This window comes from Saccopteryx bilineata, chromosome 3 (genome assembly GCF_036850765.1).
Source record: "Saccopteryx bilineata isolate mSacBil1 chromosome 3, mSacBil1_pri_phased_curated, whole genome shotgun sequence".
NCBI classification, from domain to species: Eukaryota; Metazoa; Chordata; class Mammalia; order Chiroptera; family Emballonuridae; genus Saccopteryx; species Saccopteryx bilineata.
The window spans coordinates 137,909,179-137,928,886 of record NC_089492.1 but is presented as its reverse complement, the minus strand read 5'-3'; the positions used below and the strand labels follow the sequence as shown (position 1 = coordinate 137,928,886).

Below are 19,708 nucleotides of genomic sequence, written 5' to 3'. Positions count from 1 at the left end.
AGAAAAGTACTCATGTGAAAATACCAAGTACCTACAATAAATGTTTTCATGCTTAAGGAGATCAATTTTAATTATCTAGATTATTTACTATAAAAGAGTTTATTTCTAATGCAAATAGGTAGCTGAGGTGGCATGAGTTGAATGTGGTAGTTTTTAAAGAAATGTTGATTGGATTCATATTTGAGGCACTACAGCTGAAAATCCCCCAATTTCTTCTTTTATGTAAAAGCATTTCATAAGCCCGAATGAAAAATTAAAATAGTATAGGCAGCCAGTTTACTCATGGAAGGAAATTCACCCAGAGCATACTTCAGTTCAGATCATTTCTATTGAAAGAATGGTTACTCTGTTTTCCTCTAACCCTCCTTTAAGAAAAGTTTGACTTTTCCTAGTAGAAATACATTTTTCTAGGAATGTTTTATCTTGAATACTCTGACCTTAGAGAGTAAAGTGATTTATCAGAGTTCCCCACACTAGGGATTAAAATGGGTGGTAAAATGTCTACAGAGGATGAAAATAGTAAGTATAAAGACAAATCAGGCATAAAAGTTCAGAAATAGAAATAGATGAATGATGTTTCTATTTCATTGTCCTTGTAAACAAAATGAATTGTGCTCTTGGCTTTCTTTTGCCATAAGAATTGATTGTTACAAGATAACAGCTGAGCAAATTGAATTACAATTTTTAAGAACCAGTGAAATCAGCATCATTTTCTTAAGTATTCCGGACAGTCTCCTGAGTTTACTTTTTCACAAACTTCCAGTGTGTATGTAGGTGTCCTACTTTAAAAAAAGAGGTGCCAGCATATATACACATCTTCCTTCACATCAAAGTGGTCCTGGTAGAATGGAGTGATGAAATTCGTCTGGGGGCCCACTCTTCTCTGCACGGGCTCTTTGCTGCAGTCTCATGGGATTTCCTTCTGTCCTCTTACACAGTCCTCCCACAAGCCTCCATCCCACAGCCATCCCCCTACCTCCAATGTTTCAAGTTCTGCATTTCAGATAAAAGTATTTTACTCACCCTCTACTATGACGTCATGTAGTTTAAACCCTGCTACTTACCAGTTAGGACTTTAGCATCTGAAATTAGATACATATTCATGGAAGCTTTCCAACGACCAGCTGCCATCTGGTACCATTTGTATGCATTATCCTATTGAATTCTAAGGAAGAATCTTATTCCATTTTTTAGACAAGGAAACAGGTTTAGGAGGGTTAAGAAAATGTGGCCAAGGTTTCACAGCTAGTAACTAGCAGAAGTGGAACTCAGCTCAGGGTAGGATAACAAGAAATCTGTGCTTCAGCACATTCTAAACGCTTCCCTGGGCAGGCTTCAAACACTGGCTGTGTGAATACCATCACCACCGTGCAGTCACGATTTGCTTCCTTGTTGCAGTGAGCAACACAAAGACCACAAAATTGGGTTCATCAGTGGACACATGGATCCCCTGAACTACTGGAATGCTCAGAGCCTGTCACCTCACCCAAGGGCTGGTTCAGGAAGCTTGAGAAAGATTGCCTAACCCACTGCTTTTCACTTTGTTTCACCCAGTGATGCCACGCTTTGCTGAACAAGTCGAGGTTGCCATTGAAGCCCTGAGTGCCAACGTCCCCCAGCCTTTTGAGGAGAACGAGTTCATAGACGCCTCTCGCCTGGTGTATGACGGCGTCCGGGACATCAGAAAGGCTGTGCTGATGATCAGGGTATGTAAGGCTCTGTCACTCAGGGCTGCTCAGACCTCCTAGGAAGGACTCCAGAGAATTTGCCATCTGATTTTTAATTACTTAGTATAACCCAGTAAGCCGTTTGACTCCCTCTTTACTCAGACATTGGTCACATTTTACTTGTAAAGGGATGAATGATCTCAACCAGCCTGAGACAGCAGTGAATGTCCTGAAGAGGGGTCTGCTTGCTCCTCGCATGCACTGTTTCCTGAATTTGGTTTCAGCTCAGGACTGCCCCTGCTGTTCTCCATGTGGTCCTCTTGCTAAGGTTATTTTCCCATCAGGATCATAAAGTCATGGGGTGGAAGGAAATGAAGATTACTTAGCTTAGCAGTATTAATAATAATAGAGACAATAAAGCAATACTAAATAGTTATAGTCCCCTTGTAACAATAGTGAAGGCACTGTATAAGGCTGTATAACCTTTCCCTATCCCCCACTCTACTCCCCTCCCATCCTCCATACTCTGCCGTCAGGTCGTTGTGAGCCTTCCAGACCACTGTCTATGATATATAGACACATGCTAGCACACATACAGGGAGGGCCAAAAGTAGGTTTACAATTGTATGTATGGAAAAGAACACAATAATTAATAAATAATACAAGAATAAACTTTTGTGTGTTCACAACTGTAAAGCTGCTTTTAAAAACTCATTAAGTACTATTTGCAGCTTGCTTTGTTCAACCACGTGTCTTCATTTATCTCTATTAAGACACGTTACTTACCTCATTCCATTTCACTGCTGCATAATACTCCATGGTAAGATGAGCTTTTTCTTCCTCCTTACCTCATTAATGGTTTGGCCTAGTAGTTTTAAAACACTTTTATTTAGCCACATAACTCTTTCTTAAGATAAACTTAAATACACAAAAACAAAATTGATGAGCATGTTGCCCAATAGAAATATAATGTGGGCCCTGGCCAGCTAGCTCAGCAGTAGAGCATCGGCCTGGCGTGTGGAAGTGCTGGGTTTGATTCCTGGCCAGGGCACACAGGAGAAGCACCCGTCTGCCTCTCCACCCCTCCCCCTCTCCTTCCTCTCTGTCTCTCTCTTCCCCTCCCGCAGCCAAGGCTCTTTTGGAGCAAAGTAGGCCCAGGTGATGAGGATGGCTCCATGGCCTCCACCTCAGGCACTAGAATGGCTCGAGTTACAATGGAGCAAGGCCTCAGATGGGCAGAGCATCACCCCCTGGTGGGCATGCCAGGTGGATCCCAGTTGGGCACATGCAGGAGGCTGTCTCTCTCCCTCCCCTCTTCTCACTTCAGATACAAAAAAAAAAAAAGAAATATAATGTAAGCCATATTTGTAATTTCATATGTTTTAGTAAACACATTGAAAAAGCAAAAAGAAATACTATCTTTCCCCATGTATAAGATGCTCCAATGGCCCTGGCCGGTTGGCTCAGTGGTAGAGCATTGGCCTGGCGTGCAGAAGTCCCGGGTTCTATTCCCGGCCAGGGCACTCAGAAGTGCCCATTTGCTTCTCCACTCCTTCCCCTCTCCTTCCTCTCTGTCTCTCTCTTCCCCTCCCACAGTGAGGCTCCATTGGAGCAAAGATGGCCCGGGCGCTGGGGATGGCTCCTTGGCCTCTGCCCCAGGCGCTAGAGTGGCTCTGGTCGCAACAGAGCGACACCCCGGAGGGACAGAGCATCGCCCCCTGGTGGGCAGAGCGTCGCCCCCGGTGGGCGTGCCGGGTGGATCCCGGTCGGGCGCATGTGGGAGTCTGTCTAACTGTCTCTCCCCGTTTCCAGCTTCAGAAAAAGAAAAAGAAAAAAAAAAAAAAAAAGATGCTCCAATGTATAAGAGTCACCTTAATTTGGGGGCCTGAAATTTGAAAAAAATGTACTACATAAAGTTATTGAACTCAACTTTTATTCATCATAAAATTTATACAAGTGCAAAAAAGTGGGAAATGCAAGTAAAAAAAAAACTACAACCACTGTTTAATACACCCAATTTTTAGACCCTAAATTTTTCAAAAAAAAGGGTGAATCTTATACATGAGGAAATACAACAGTTAAATTAATTTTAGTAATGTATTTTATTCAGCCAAATGTATACAAAACTTTAGCATTTCAACATGTGTTACAAACCAGGTCCAAAATCCTTAGAACTTCTAACTTATTGGGCAAAGAGCTGTTGACTGTATCCTCATCCTCATCCTCTGCCATTGTCTCTGAGGCTGTTCAGTGAAACCACAAAGCAACTGCTTTTGTGTTTTGAAAGACTTTGCCAGGGTGATCACTGAGCATCTGAACCCACATCCCCTCAAACACTGCAAAACAACAATAGCTAAATAATTTATTTTCTGTGTGTGGTCCCTCAAATATTTCGTGAAGTATGTGTCTATGATGTACTGTTCTCTCTGGATAATACGTACCTAATCCTTTGAGGATTTCATATATGGCATTAATTGTCCCCCCAAATCTGGTATCTCTGATGCTATTAAATAAATCTGTGGCCCGTCCTCTTCCTCTGTGGAGAGGACAGCATGGTGCTTGCAGGTGGTTCCAGCAGGTGGCGTGTGGAGCATCATCAGAAAACATCTCTCCTCCCCCTTTGGTGCCCATGCTTCTCCTGAAACATCGACCAAACTTCTTCACTTGGGAGCACAAAGAGCATCTTCTGATCTTTTCATCTTTAAATAAGCTTGCCTGTTTCTATGTTAAATGTCTTTTTATAAAAAATCATTCCACCATCAACTCAAAGTGTTCAGAGCATTGCATAAGTTGTATCAGACAATACTGATTATACCTGGTAAGGTAGAGTTCAAGTTTGGAATTTGGAGGCATTCACATACATTTCCTGTTTTTCAAACTTGCCCATTTTAGATCTGTCAAACCCTTACTGTCTTTCAAGACTGGCTGAAAACTTCTTTCTCCAAATTTTCTTCTTCAAAAATATGGACTCTATCCTTTAACTACCTCTAAGTGTTTGCTTGTGTAGCATTTATTATGCTATTTCCTTGCAGGTCTCTTGCCTTCCTTAGACTGGGAATGTCTGGAAAGCAAAGGCTGCCCTTTCATTCTCCCTTCAGTGTGGTGCATTGCCTGGCATAGTGCTCACAACTGTGCGTGCAGGGTGTGTTTGTGGGGGCGGGGCTAGGTGCTGAGGCAGATGGGAGGGTGACAGAGAGAAAATATAAGAAGACTGGAGGAAAAGGAAAGAAAGGATAGTCAGCCTGTGACAAATCAGAACATTTTCCTCATTGCATACTAACATGTAAAATAACGTAATAGACCATGAGAGTTGTGTTTTTGAAGCATTTGGCACTCAATCCCATTATAATACTCAAGACAGATCCCCTCTTTTGCCATTTTTCTGCTTTGTTAGCCTTCCCATTTCTGTGACAACCATTCAGCTGAGAGGCTAAGGGAATTTATAGCCATCATACATTTATTCATTCATGATTGTAAAAAAAACCCATAATTTTTGATAAAATGCAGTATCTTTATTCCATGAAGTGTCCAGCCTCCATCTCGACATTTCAAGTGATTTGATCAAATGGATTTCACACCACTTAAAATTTAGGCAGAGAGAAATGAACAATATGCACAGATTGGTATTTTTAAACTCATTCTCCATTTAGCACCCAAATGGCCTTATTTGGTACTTAATTTCTTGGTTTGCTTTTTAGCGTAATGATGAAGTCTACTTTAAAAAATATCTCATTGCAGTAAGTCAGAGAGAAAGGCAATAAGACAAAGAGAGCTATTCCTTCCCCAGAAAAATTCACCATGCCTCTTTCTCTTCCAAATTATTAATTATACTTTGGAAAAATAAGAAATCTATTTTTTCTTCAAATTAATTGTGGAAAGAGCTTTGAAGGGTCAGTTCTCCATATCTTGCCTTTCAGCAATAACTACATATTTAATGGTGATAAGCACTTAAACAAAACGTGTCCTTCTTATATACCAACCTCACCATTCATGACCCTACTTCTGTCTTGGAAAGTTCTACTCTGCCCCTCTTCCATGAGATTGTTTTTTTGTTTTTTTGCTTCTTGCTGAGGCTTGTCCTTGGTGATCTATGAGCTACATAGGAATTTTCTGATTACCCCAGCATGGTAGTTTAAAAAATGAATAAGAAAATCTAGCACACCAACATGTATTTGATTCTCATTAATTGCAGCAGTTATATTCTGTAATGATGCCATGAACACTAGATTAGAGAATACTGAAGTACATGTCTCCGGGAAATTCAGGGTTAGGTTCCTGTGAGCCTCTGGTCACATTTTTATCAACCGATCAATACACAATCTGCTTTTATGTGTGTTCTGTTTAAGACACTTTATTTAATATATATTGTTGATTCATTAACACTAAACTCACAGCAAACTGCACTATAAATCATTGCCTGAAGGAAGCTTATCTAACAAATGCATTTTCTCCCTAAAATGCATCCACCACAACCTTCATGCACTTAGGAACTCTAAACAACAGTTTAGCACTATGCTCATAAGTCATTTTAAGCAGAAAAATGACCAACAAAAGCACAAAAATGCAAAAAAAAAATAAATTGGCAGTACATAGAGTGAAAGAAGGATGCTTGTTTACAGTATCAGAGCTAAACAAGAAGATAGAACATTTTGCTGTTTGACCTCAGCAGGGAATACGCACATTGAGTGTCTACAATTTTTTGCCATATTGCGCATGTCTGTGAATAACTACAAAAGTACTGACTGGGAATGCAAAGAAACTTTGATGAGTGGAAACATTTACAAGGAAGTAATCTATAAATAGGACACGTATATTTAAGACAAAAAGTGTTAAACATTGAATATTGGGAATTAAAATAAGTGGATAGGGTGGAAGGTGGTGATTATATCATATCTTGAGGTGTCACGATATCTGTATTTAACAAACAGTAATTGCTTCTCATAAGAATTACAGTGAAAATAATCTATAATGATAACTATATGCTAAATTTTTGTAATTGGAAGCCATTACTTTGGCTATATGTGCAACAACAGGGCCTAGGACAGGGTTCAGATAAAGGTCTGTAGCTTAACTTTGTGTCTCCCAAACTGTGCATGAATGTACCCGGAAGCCTTGCAGTGTATTTTATAATGTCCAGGGAAACACAGAGAATCTCTCAGATACTGTGTGAAATATTAGCCTAAGGTAGTTCACAGTTTAAACATCAGATCTGTTCATTCCTTTGGATGATATCATATATTTGTGATACTAGGTTTCTGATCGTTGAGGATAAAAAGCAAACCTTACAGATATTCAGTTGTATTCCAAGGTTTGAAAAGTCGTAGAAGTTCAAGAGGCACTGAGTTGTTAGGTCCAATGAACTTAATACATTTTTTATTTATTAACCAACTGTTAGGTTTTGTGGAGGTTTTTGGTCTTATTTATTTACTTATTTATTTAGTCTAAGGTTAACATGAAAATTACTGAAATGATGAGAGTGCCTAAAGCAATAAAGTTTGGAAACATATTGCTTAAATATTTTGATATCATTGTTAAGGTAATTTTCTTCTCTGCCTCTCAATTTCCTTATCTGTAAATGAGAACAAATATTTCCACACTATAAAGCACTTGTATAGATCTGGCCCTTAGTAGGTCCCCAAGAAATGTTTTCTTTCCTCATTCTGTGGAGATGAAGTTTATCTTTATACAATTAGCTAATAAAATAGAACTTATTAAATAAGTCAACAATATTATCAAAATTGCAGGAATTGGACTCAGTATTTTTTATAGCTGGAAAATAAAGGGTTGAAGAGACTGTAGAAACAACTTATGAGGCAAAATTGACCTGCTTATCACAGATTGCTATTATCGAGTCAGTCAACCCATAAGGTAACCTCATTTTGTTTTCCTAATTAGATATAGCTTAGTAGGTTTTTTAAAAAATGATTGTTTTACCTTGGTCATTCATTTATCAAATATTTGTTGAATGCTCACCACAGGTCCCACTGTTGTAGGTTCCTTGAATAGAGAGGCTAGCAAAAGTCATCCCTGTCCTCCAAGAATTTACATTCTGTTGGTGGGAGACAGAGGATAAACAAATAGGTAAAATATGCCAGTTAATGTGCGTGGAGAAAACCAAGGTGAAGTCAAGGGGATGGAGCATAGGATGAGTGTGGGTTTTAAAAACAATGGTCCCGGGTAACATTTGAGAAGAGGCTTGGAGAAGGGGAAAATAAGCCAGAGAGGTATTAAGAAACATGGGTTCCAGGCAGAGGAATGACACATGTGGCCTGAGGACCGCATTGAATAATGTGGGAACCATTGAAGGGTTCTGAGCAGGTGCATAGCATGATCTCACTTAGATCTCAGAGACCACCGGGCTGTACTGGTGAGTATAGAATGTTCTGGGCAAGGGCAGAAAAAAAAGAGATCAATTAGGAGACCTCCATAGTGACCAAGGATAAATATGTCAGTGGCCAGTCAGTCCTATTCTATATTGGGGAGATAGATTCTGTTCCATCTTGGCTTTAGGAAATCTTTAAATCCGTTTTCTGGTTTGCAATCCAGTAGCATAAAGTTCTGTTGGAAAATCTTTCTTTATACATGACCCAGACTTTCCTGTTATAGTTGCCAACCTACGTCCTCTGCTCCTAATGAAACTCATATACGTTTGAGCCTTTTCTTTAAACGGTCCTGAATACACATTTTTCACATGTCCTGGTGAAAGGATTCTAAGTTCTTCAGAGTTTTTCTTATTTTGCTCTCTATAGAAGCTGTTGTAGAGGAGATTGAGCATTTGACTGGGGACCAGAGGCAGGTAGAGTGATCCTGTTCTGTAACTGATGTGTGGTGTGATCCTGGACAAGTCAGATGAGCTGCTTGGGCCTCCATAATTGGCACAAGTCAATCTTATAGACTCTTACAAGGGAGAGATTTTATAGGCCAAATACTTAAATTGTGCCATTTTACAGGTAAGACCTACTTTCACAATAATTTGCTATTATTAGATAATAGTAGAATCAGGGAACCAAATATAGACCAAAGTAGCCTTTTTTTTTTTCAAAGAAGTTTCTTGATTGTTGTAAAAAGACATTTCCTAAAAGCAGCAAGGGTAGAACTGAGACTTGACCCTCAGTCTCTGCCTTCCAGGCCAGTGAATTACACATTTTATTGATTCCTTTTACCCTATAAAACCATCTAATGATACAAATCTTGATTATAGCTGAACCCATTTGCACACCCTCCTGTTTCCCCTGTCTCTTTTAATTTGTGAAGGCCCTTGACCAGCCAAAAATAACATTCATACTTTTAGAAAAAGAATTATTCAAAAATAACAGCACGAGTAGGAGACATTTATATGCAATTAGCAAACTGCACAGGCACAGAATTATTTATATGGGTGGCTTGGATGGGTTTTGCTGCATGGTTAAGGCACAAGAAAATATTTTAATTTTATCCATGTGCCTGGTGGTATTTGTGATGGTTAAAAGCATGGACTCTGGAACCTTCAGCTTATTAGATGTGACACTGTGAAAAGTTCGCTCAAATTTGAGCCTGTTTACACCATTATAAAATGAGGATTAATTTATTTTAGTAGGTTGTAGTAAGGATTAAATTCTTTGGCCGAATGCCTGTCCCATTATGGGTGGTAAGGAATGATTGCTATCATCATTATTTTCGTTGTTATTGGGTGTATATTTTATTAAATGTAATAATGATCACTTATTACTTTAGTTTACTTTTATAATTCCCAAAGCATTTATAAATATATATATATTTGATTCTAGAATCCTGTGAGGAAGACAGGACAAATAGCAATTATTATTTCCATTTTATTAGTGAGGAGACAGAGAGGCAGAAAAGCTCTGGCCAAAGACACATAGCTTATGAGTGGGAGAGTTCAAAGGAGAACATTTAGGTCCTCTGGGTCCACCTCCAGGTTATTACACTTTTTTATTTTTAATCTTTATTTTGGTTCCTGAGGCATAGTCCCTTAAATAAAAGCTCATTATTAGCCTTATGCGGCCAGCTTGTGTCTGTTCTGGATTCACTTACTAAACACAGAGAGCACTGAAATGTTTGGGCACAGTACTCTAGGCCCTGTCACATGAGGTTTTCCATTCTTCTTTTCTCTCTCCTTTTCAAAAACTAATGATGAGAAGTACACGCAATCTCGCCGTCTCATCTGTCAGCAGAATTCCCCAGCTCGCTGCAATTGTTCTGCAGTCCACTCCGGAACACTGAGGAATGAGCAGAGATTATTCTCTCTGTCTGCCATGAAAATACACCCGTTATTTGAACCAGGTTTTGCTCACCCGACCCCTGCTTACTTAATAAAATACAGAAACAAAACTTCTTTCTTCCCTCTTTTCTTTAATATTGCTACGAAAGGAAACTGAACATCAGTAGATGGCTGAGTTAATACCAGTCCAGCTGCTGGAGAGGGAAGGAAAACGCGGGGTGTGTCAAAGCTTGGGACACTACTAGGCATGATGTCATTTGGGCATGAAGGACCCCATTTTCTGCCTGTCTGACCAATCTCAAGGCTCCATCAATAATCACACCTAATTAATTACACTGAGGTAGCCAAAGAAACCAGTGAAATAAAAATGTGCCTTTTTGGGAAGGAGCAATTGCATCATCAATACTGGTCTGTCCCTTTGTTTGGGAAGACAGAGCCTGGGAGGAGGGGCTACTATTGTGGGCCAAGAGGCAGTTTGTGAGCGACATCACCTTTAAGGCCGATACCACCAGAGCTAAGAATCTCACACTGCTGGCTGTTTCCCCCTCCTGCGCCATCCTTGCCACCTCCTGGGCTCATCCTCTTAGAATCAGCACAGCATGATAGACTACGTGCTTCAAACTGCCAGACTTGCAAGCCTTTAAGAAGGCTTTAACCTCTTACACTTCAATTTTGTTATCTGTAAAACGAAGAAAATCATCTTTATATTGTAGGACTGTTAAGAAAACTGAGCAATGGGCACATAGAAAGTCCTTAATGCATGTTACCTATTATTGTCATTAAAGACGGGAGAGTCTTCTTTTACTTTCTGGGTTTATGGATTCATTTCTATTTTCAACACTGAACTTTACATATTAAACAGGGTTTCATCTAGCTCTACTCACTTTAAAGCCATTCTATATCTTCAGTTCTTGCCTTATTTTTAATGTGGGGAAAGAAACCAACATTAACAAAAAAATACTTTAAAAAGAGCAGTGTAAGGCCAAGGGCTACTGCTATCATGGTCATTCACATGCGAGATCTCATTGAATTCGGGCAGATTGTAAAGAAACAGCAGAGCCAGAGGATGGTAGGCCATTCTGTTTATTGGTGTCTCACCATGACAGACAGGCCACAAGAAAGCCAAGGGAAAATTGGAGGGCAAGGGATCAGGGAGGAAAAAGAATTCCTACCGCACTTCTCAGTGGTGTGGGCAGAATCCCTCTTCCCCTTCTGCTCTTTCCTTTCAAAAGTTTCTGGCTTGAAAATCTCTCCCCCAGCAAACATTAGCAGAACAATGGCCCTTCTCAAGCAGGAAGATAATTTACAATTTCACAGACCACATATACCTGGTGTTGCCCAGCCCCCAATGCAAACTGTATGCGAGCAAATCATATTTTACAAACTTATTTGACCAACAAGCAGTATGTTTAGAGTCTGGGTGTTTGAGTCTAAATGCTAGTTCTGTAACTAGCTGATTCAGAAGCATTTGGGCACATTGCTTAACTTCTCAAAACCTTGGTTGTCTCATGTCTAAGTAGAGATAAGAACTCTGTGTCACTTCAAACATAGCAGCCACATCAAAGAAAACACATATATGTATAATGGATTTTGTTAGGATTGGGAATTACAATTAGATGGTTCAACAGCCAGAGAACACAGAATGCCCAGATATTGCATTGGCAAAGACACCACAGTTCTGCTTCAAGTGTTCAAACTTATAATATTGTGCTGTACTGAGTTAAATGGATACTATATATAAAAAAGTTATATAATCCTTAGTGGGTATGCAGTAGTTGGTGGCTTCCCTATAAAAAATGTTTGAGTTAATTGGTTTCAAAATCCCAAGTAGTAATCATGGCAAACATTTAAAAATGCTTGTTATGTACCAGAAAATTTACACGGAGTACATTACTTACCGTATTTTTTTCTCCATAAGACGCACTTTCCCTCCCCCCCCAAAAAATGCCGAGGGGGAAATGCCGTGTGTCTTATAGAGTGAAAAATATGTTATTAAATATTTTAACACACCATCTGGTTCAGAATATTTTTTTTCTTATTTTCCTCCTTAAAATCCTAGATGTGTCTTATGGTCAGATGCGTCTTATAGAGCAAAAAATACAGTAATCATCACAACAGTCATATAGGTAGCTACTGTTATCAACAGCAATTCACAGACTTGGAAACCAAAGCTAAGACAGGATTTTCCCCATGATTACATGGGGGTTCATAGTTAGGCATTCTTGACTGGAGAGTCTATAGTCGTAACTTGTATACTAAATGGCTTAATGACCACATCAGTTATTTCATCAGATCTAGCCATTGGACTGAAAAGGATCAATTGTTTTTGGAATTGAGATTAAAAGAAAGCTGGAATGGAATGAAAGGGGCATTAAAGAAGAAGAATAGATTTAACTTTTGTTGTCGATGGTGATTTTCTGTCTTAGAATATATTTGTATAGGTAGAAATAACACACAAATATATTTTTCTTAAAAAGCATGTCATGTAAAGAATTAGACTTGGTCCAGGTACAGAGGGAAGTAATAAACAAAATGTATTTTTTATTTATATTATTATTAATTTTAGAAAGAGAAAGGGAGAGAGTGAGGGAGGAAAAAAAAAACATCAGTTTGTTGTTCCACTAATTTATGCATCCATTGGTTGATTCTTGTATGTGCCCTGACTGGGGATCAAACCCGCAACCTTGTCGTGTTGAAACAAAGCTCTAACCAACTAAGCTACCCTGCCAGGGCCAAAATGTATTTTTAAAAAAGAGATAAATTAGGGAAGCTTGATTATTTTTCTGACTCCATTCTAGCCAGTACCTGCCCACACAAGCCCCGACATATAATCCCCTACAAACTCTCCTTTCTGAGGGCTACTAAGCTTTTATAGTGATGAAGTGTATAGACAGGGGTAAAGGTTATCAATTTAAAATGTAATGATTTTCCTCTTTCCTCTATATCTTTAGACTCCAGAAGAACTAGAAGACGATTCTGACTTTGAGCAGGAGGATTACGATGTGCGGAGTAGGACCAGTGTTCAGACGGAGGACGACCAGCTCATCGCTGGGCAGAGTGCACGAGTGAGTGCAAATGCAGGACATTGGTTTGTTGCACAGAGGATACATTTACCAATTTGTTCTGGGGGAGTTTCTGATTCATAGGGTCTTGGAACCCCAGATTCATGGCTCCAAAATCTATTCTCTCCTCTGGGATTGCTTATAGTGACTCATATCTTATGCAATGGAAATAATCACCACTGCTTCTGATTCCTTTTAACTCAGTTTTCTCTCCATCACTTGAAAATAGCAACCACAACACAGCAATCAGTTATGTGTATAATGGGTTTTGTTGGGGATGGTGATAATGATTAGATAGTTCAACAGGCAGAAGACACAAGGTATCCAGATCTTGCATTGGCACAGACACCATGGTGTTTCTTGAAGTCTCCAAGCTGGTTAACTATACAAGAAGCAATGACAAACGGATAATTATATACTTTTTGTTACTGGCTGGGCTGCCATTGCTCTATATTCTGTTCTAGAGTTTCTAATAAACAAGACCACATCTTTTGAAATTGGGTTAAGACCATGAGAGTAGAGAGCTTTTCTCCCTGATACCTAACTATTCTATGGCTGGGACGGTAGCCGTAGATCTGTCTGCCACGTGATAGAAAAATAAATTATAGGGACATACTAGAAATATGACAATTTAAGGGATGGTACAGGAAGCAAAAGAAAATGACTGCTCTGGCCGGCATTTGAACACTAGTGAATACTTTGTGACACTGTCCTCCAACACAGGTGTTCCAAAAAGGATCTGGAAAAATGTTATCCTTTGGAAGAGAGTGCTCTGATCACAAGCTGGTAACAGTAGAAAAGCAAACAAAACAGTATGAAGCCCCCCACTTTGAAATTTCCTTGTAGACTATTATTAGCTGAGAGGGGTTTTTTTGAGCCTAGTTGGCATAACACTGAACTAATTCATCAACCAAGTTATTCATCTTCAAACTTAAGTAAAACCAGCATTTTTTCATCAGTGACAAAGGGCAAGTTTGAGTAATTCATCCAAACTTTAATCAATTCAAACTCAATTTGACTGATTGCAACTCAGTATTGATATAGCCTAGTAAGCATTAACCTGTTTTCTCAAAGACCAAGGCATATTGTACAACCCATCTAATCACCATCTTGTCTAACTAGCATGATTAGTCCCACTTTTTATAAGGAAGATCCAAGTTCCATTGTACTTCCATTTCATGCATCTTACTTATATTAGACATCAAGTCAGTTAATGGGTGGAAACCAAAGTCAGATGGTACCTATCTACGTCATTGATTATTTCTTCACCCAACAGGTGACGATAGTTTTTTTTTGAAAGATTTTTCATCATGGATTATGAACACAACCTGCAATAGTAAGAACAAAGTAGCGCTAGAATCCACCCTTGCTGACTTGTCTTTGAGATCCATCATGTGGTCTGTGTGACTAACTTGCAGCAGACGGCGTTAGTTACTGAGTCAGCCAACTTTAGTCTGTAATTACATGATGACAAATCAGAGACATAGAATTAAGGCAATAAGTTGGAAATAAGAGGGTACATTGAATTGCTGAGATGACAGATGGTTGAACTTTTGACCAGAGAAGTGTCTTAACTCGGTCAAAATTGTGGAGGAGGCAGAAGTTGTTCTTGATAGAGGCGGTTGCTCTTCCCAGCAGCCAGCGCTCCCCTGGTAATCACCTTATTTTGTGTTCTCACTCAGACATTCTTCTCTGAAATGTTAATTTAATCTAAAAGGAGGTTAAGGTGGGAAAAAAGCTTTTAGTACTCACTCCAATGTTGCTTTCAAATTCTGAAATCAGAGTGTTTACTTACTGTATATGTCCCAGTCTGATGCTTCTCTACATTTTATTTTGTGAAAGAGAGCGAGAGAATAAGAACGATCATACCTTGGTCTAATGAAATATAGAAGACCTTGACATGGCCTCTTACAAACTCTTTTCTTACGGGTTGATAGAGCTAGAACTGGTCAGCAACAATATTCGGGCACCTAACCTTGGTGATAGAATATATTATCTGGAGTCACACAGGCCTGTTTTTAAATATGGGTTTGATCATGCTATGTGACTTGGAAGCTATGTTCATAAAGGCTTTATGCCTCATCTCTTTGCTTATATATACAGCATCCTACCTTGTAATGCCATTAGGAGAACAATGTGATAAAATCTATCGCAAGACTTGTCATATAATGTTAATGACAATGATCATGATACTGATGCTTATAACATGAGGTAGTCATTTATTAGTAGGTTTGCCAAAAAGTTTACCCTGAAAGCTGGATGATTTAAGCAGTCATGCAAGTTTTTCCTTGAATTAATGTGACATTTACTTCAATTTTCCAATTCACTTCACAGCCCGACACTAGTAAAAGTCCAACGACCCACCTCTTAACTACTTACAGTTATTATCCTGCTTTAAATTCAAGCTAATAGAAATGGGTGCATTGAGTTTTAGTCTTTTTCCTCATTATTTACAAACATTCATCTACTTGAAGTTTTAATGTTAGACTTTTGCTATGTGTTTAAACCAACACTTGTCTTCTAAGCTGAGTGGTTATTGGCTTGGATTGGTGACTTCTACTTTTTCTTTAATAAGTAGGGTTTATAATGTTAATCACACACACATACACACACACACATACACACACATGCACAAATGATTGGCTCTTCAGAGGAAAAGCTGGGAACTTGGGATGAGGGGTTGGAAACTTTGTCAACTCAAGTTTCTGATACCATAAATTAAGGTCACCAGATCAGCAGTCTGCAGAGCTGTGCTTGTCTGCTGCGAGGGACGCTGCAGAACCCCTCAGACCACGCCGGGCGATCCCATCACGCAAACAGAGAAGCTGGTCTGATCACTTTCCTCTTGGCTGTGAAAATTGTTTTTCTCATGTTCCCTAACTTTGAGGGAATAAATAATTACATGTTACTTATTTTGTATTCAGTTTGATTTCAGTGTAGCCAGCTTCTTTTTTTTTTCCATAGATGGAATGCTCTTAATGTGTTAACATTTCAAACTGCTGAGTTATATTGATAAGACCTAATTAAAACTCCCATGTTGAATTTTAATTTGATTAACTTTCAAATTTTGTAGTTTGTGATCTACTCTTTATAGGTAACCTTTTTTAAATTCCGGTTTCATAAAAGGTCAATTATGAATTTTTAAATGCAAGAGCATTTTTTTAATATTTAGGAAAAAGTCTTTGGCTCATCAATAGCTACATAGGCAGAAGCTTATGTAACGACACTTGCACACGAGTCACACAACATTAAGTGTCTTGTATGGGTTGAGCACCCCTAGAGTCAAAATAACATTTCTGTTGCAAATCTGCTTTGAAAGGGCCATTTTTTCTTCAGAGTTATGCCCTAAGATAATGTTTGTCTGTTCTGGTAACTTCTTTTGATCTATGTTGATGCAGTAAGTGGAAAAATGTTTAGGCAGTCAATCAAAAGATATTTAGTGAGTTTCTATTCTGTACTGGATATTGAGGCCTCTACATTAAGGAAGCTTAGAGAGAAGTCAGAGGTGGAGCATTAATAAGAATCAGAGAGAAGAACAAGACTTTTAATATTGAAATGTTAAATTAAACAGTTGAAACTCAGGTATTCAGTTCACGAAGTGTACACTCTTCAATCCACAAATTAACCCTTTTGGGATAACAAAAGGTCCATGGCTTTCCATCTGAGGATTAAATATAGTCTGGGAGTCTTCTGGGTAGGTTTGCAGGGTTTTTTTCACAGAAAAGTATGTAGTGAGTGCTTTACATGATGCTGGTTAGGACTTGTGAGGTCTAAGTAAAACATGATTATCAATTTTGCATGTGGAAAACTAGTTAATCTAGGATAGCATTAGGTCATCAGACAAGGATACTTCTGGAAAAAGTACACAGTATTAACTTTTACAAATCCAAACCTATCTCAAATGCATTGAATAGTTGTCATCAGTACAATATTGCATATGGGAGTTTATGACAAACTCTTATGTACGATATATAAAACAATGTGTTAAATTCAACTTTTAAAAGTACTTTAGTTTTTTTCAAAATGTATTATTTTAAAATATTTTAACTATAGTATTTGTACCAGTCTGGCTATTTAAATCTGAATTGTAATTTGTATATACATACATATACACTCACATACCTATACATGTACATTATATTTAGTGAGTTTCTATTTATGTGAAATCACAAACATGCATGCATGGACATTAGCAAACATGGTTGTCTATTAGTAAGATGTAGCATCCAGGCAGCTGCTAGGCCAAGGACACTTTTATGCAGATTAGACAAAGACACCCCAGATGGACCCTCATCCATCTGTAAGCTGCTCAGCCTGGTGGACAGTACTAGTGATTTCAGTGGCACTTGTTCCATTGAGCTAGGAGCACTGTGCAGTGTCTAACCTGTATGGTCATGCATGGTGATTCAGTGCACATAATGGTTAAGTACTGTGTTAGCTGACCTGAGTTTGAATCCTGTTTCTACAGCTCATTAGTTATTTAATATTGGGGGTTTAATTGATTTCTCTGGGTCTTGGTATCATCATTAACAAAATAGGGGTAATATTACTCTTGTAGAATGATTAAATAGATTATTTTTTTACATACGTAAGCTTCTTAGCACAGTATCCAGGATATATATATATATATATATACGTTTGGGTCTTATGTCAATTTTCTATCTGTAGATAGTCATATAGACCCTGGGTCCATTCCTTTCCTTTGAGGTCAACTAAGCAATATATTATAGGGGTAACTAGAAAGAAAACGAACACAGAAATGATGATAAGATAATGTTAACAATAATCCCACACATGTTTACTTTCATTTTTGTCAGAGAAAACACTTAACACATTTATTTATTTGCTGTCCACCTTAACATTTAGAGGTAATTGTTTACTCTTCTATCTTTTTAAAAAAAATTATTAAGTAAGAGGTGAGGAGGCAGAGACAGACTGCCACATGTACCCTGACCTGGATCCACCCAGCAAGCCCTCTATGGGGTGATGCTCTGCTCATTTGGTGCTGCTGCTCCGTTGCTAAGCAACTGAGCTATTTTAGCTTCTAAGACAAGGCCATGAAGCCATCCTCAGCACCTAGGGCCAGCTTGATCAAACCATTTGAGCCTTGGCTAAGGGGGGGGGGGAGAGGAGGAAGGGGGAAGGGGAGGGGTGGAGAAGCAGATAGTTGCTTCTCCTGTGTGCCCTGACTGGGAATCAAACCTGGAACTTCCATATGCTGGGCCAACGCTCTACTGCTGAGCCAATGGGCCAAGGCCAATTGTTTACTATTCTTATATCTGAACATGTTAAGTATATGACCCAGTAGTAATGAGGTCTTGAACCAAGTGAGTGACAGAGCCTGGTTAAGACCAGATTTTCTGAGCTTACATCCACTGATATTTCTATTAGACATTAGCTACCTCTCCCTCAAACAATCCACTTATGTTGGGAGGAGCTTTACAATTTAGGAAACTATAGTTTGTTATTTTACTTGTCCTTTGCAAAAGTTGTAGGTCTTTTAAATCATGAATCCTTGGTCTGTCTTCTGGAGAATATGTGTATCCCAGCACCGGAGGGATACTAGGGCTCATATTCTCACTCACAGGCTCTTCTGTGAAGCAGGTTGCACGTGGTTCTGTGAGTTGCAATGAGGTGATGTCAAACATTTCACTGAGGGCCTGCTACATATATAGTGCTTAACAAATACAGTTGATTCTCTTTATCCATGCTGTTTATGTTCTGTAGTCACCACGGATGCTTAATTAGCAATAATGAATGAGTGTCCTGGGGAGAGTATAGGGTTAGATTCCTGAAAGTTGCTCATCTCCATATTTTCTTTAGTCAATCAAATATAATCTTGTTTAATGAATCATTCTGTTTAGATATTATATTTTATCATTTTGATTCAATTACATTGAACTCAAAACCAAGAGTACTCTAATTCATGCCTGATTGAAGCTCATCTAATATACATATTTTCTCTATAAGGCACATCATAGCCTTCTTGTGCTTTGGGACACTAGACAGCACTCAAGTGCTAATATGGCTTGGGAGCCTTTTCTGTTACACAGAAAAATCACTAGCAAAAAAGTACAAAGACATGGAAAATGTGTCACTAAATATACCCAGGAGGGACATTTGTGTATAGTGTGAGTGCTAAATCAAGTATACAGAGCATCCCTGTTCAACCTCATCTGGGAGCATGCACGTTGGGTGCCTCATCAGTTTTTGCAGCTTTGGGAATGTTTGTGAATGTGAAGGCACAAGTATTGATTTGGGTATGTAAATAAATTTCAGAGAGTAAATAAATTTTCAAATAAAAAAATCATAAAAAATGAGAATTGCCTAGTTCTTCCTTGTCTACCTTCCCTTACTGAGCAACTGCTGAAAATCAGTCTTTGCTTCCTAATCATATATTTTAAGCCAGCATCTCTGTCTACATGCTTATAGGCTCAGCAGGGAGCCTTGGTCGTACCAGGACATTCGCAGAGGTGGTGGAGGAGTGCCAGGAATAGGTGTGCCAGCCCTGAAATGCCTGGGCAGGGGATTTTTATTTGGTTTCTAACCAAAGATTGCTTCATTAACACTCATAGGAAGTCTCCCCATGCCACCCCACTTGGATGCTCAGATAGTTTTAGAATTCCTTAGCGACAGAAGGCCTCTTTTCTTTTTTCCCTTTTCAGAACAGATTTCAGTGTTGAAAGAGGTGCATTCTTTCATCTGGTAAAAGTTTCCTGAGACCAAATATAAAAATTGTCAAGAATAGATTCTTTTGA

The 19,708-nt window shown here is 38.8% G+C and overlaps 1 protein-coding gene across 4 annotated transcripts in view; it reads left to right on the top strand.

Moving 5' to 3' along the window:
• Positions 1-19,708, top strand: part of CTNNA2 (catenin alpha 2) — a 1,254,514-nt gene that overhangs the window by 1,176,300 nt on the left and 58,506 nt on the right. For all 4 annotated transcript variants that reach the window (XM_066267520.1, XM_066267518.1, XM_066267521.1 and 1 more), the window contains 2 exons: positions 1,555-1,706; positions 12,840-12,953. In XM_066267520.1, coding sequence (XP_066123617.1) covers positions 1,555-1,706; positions 12,840-12,953 — 266 coding nt within the window. The remainder of the gene's footprint in view (positions 1-1,554; positions 1,707-12,839; positions 12,954-19,708) is intronic.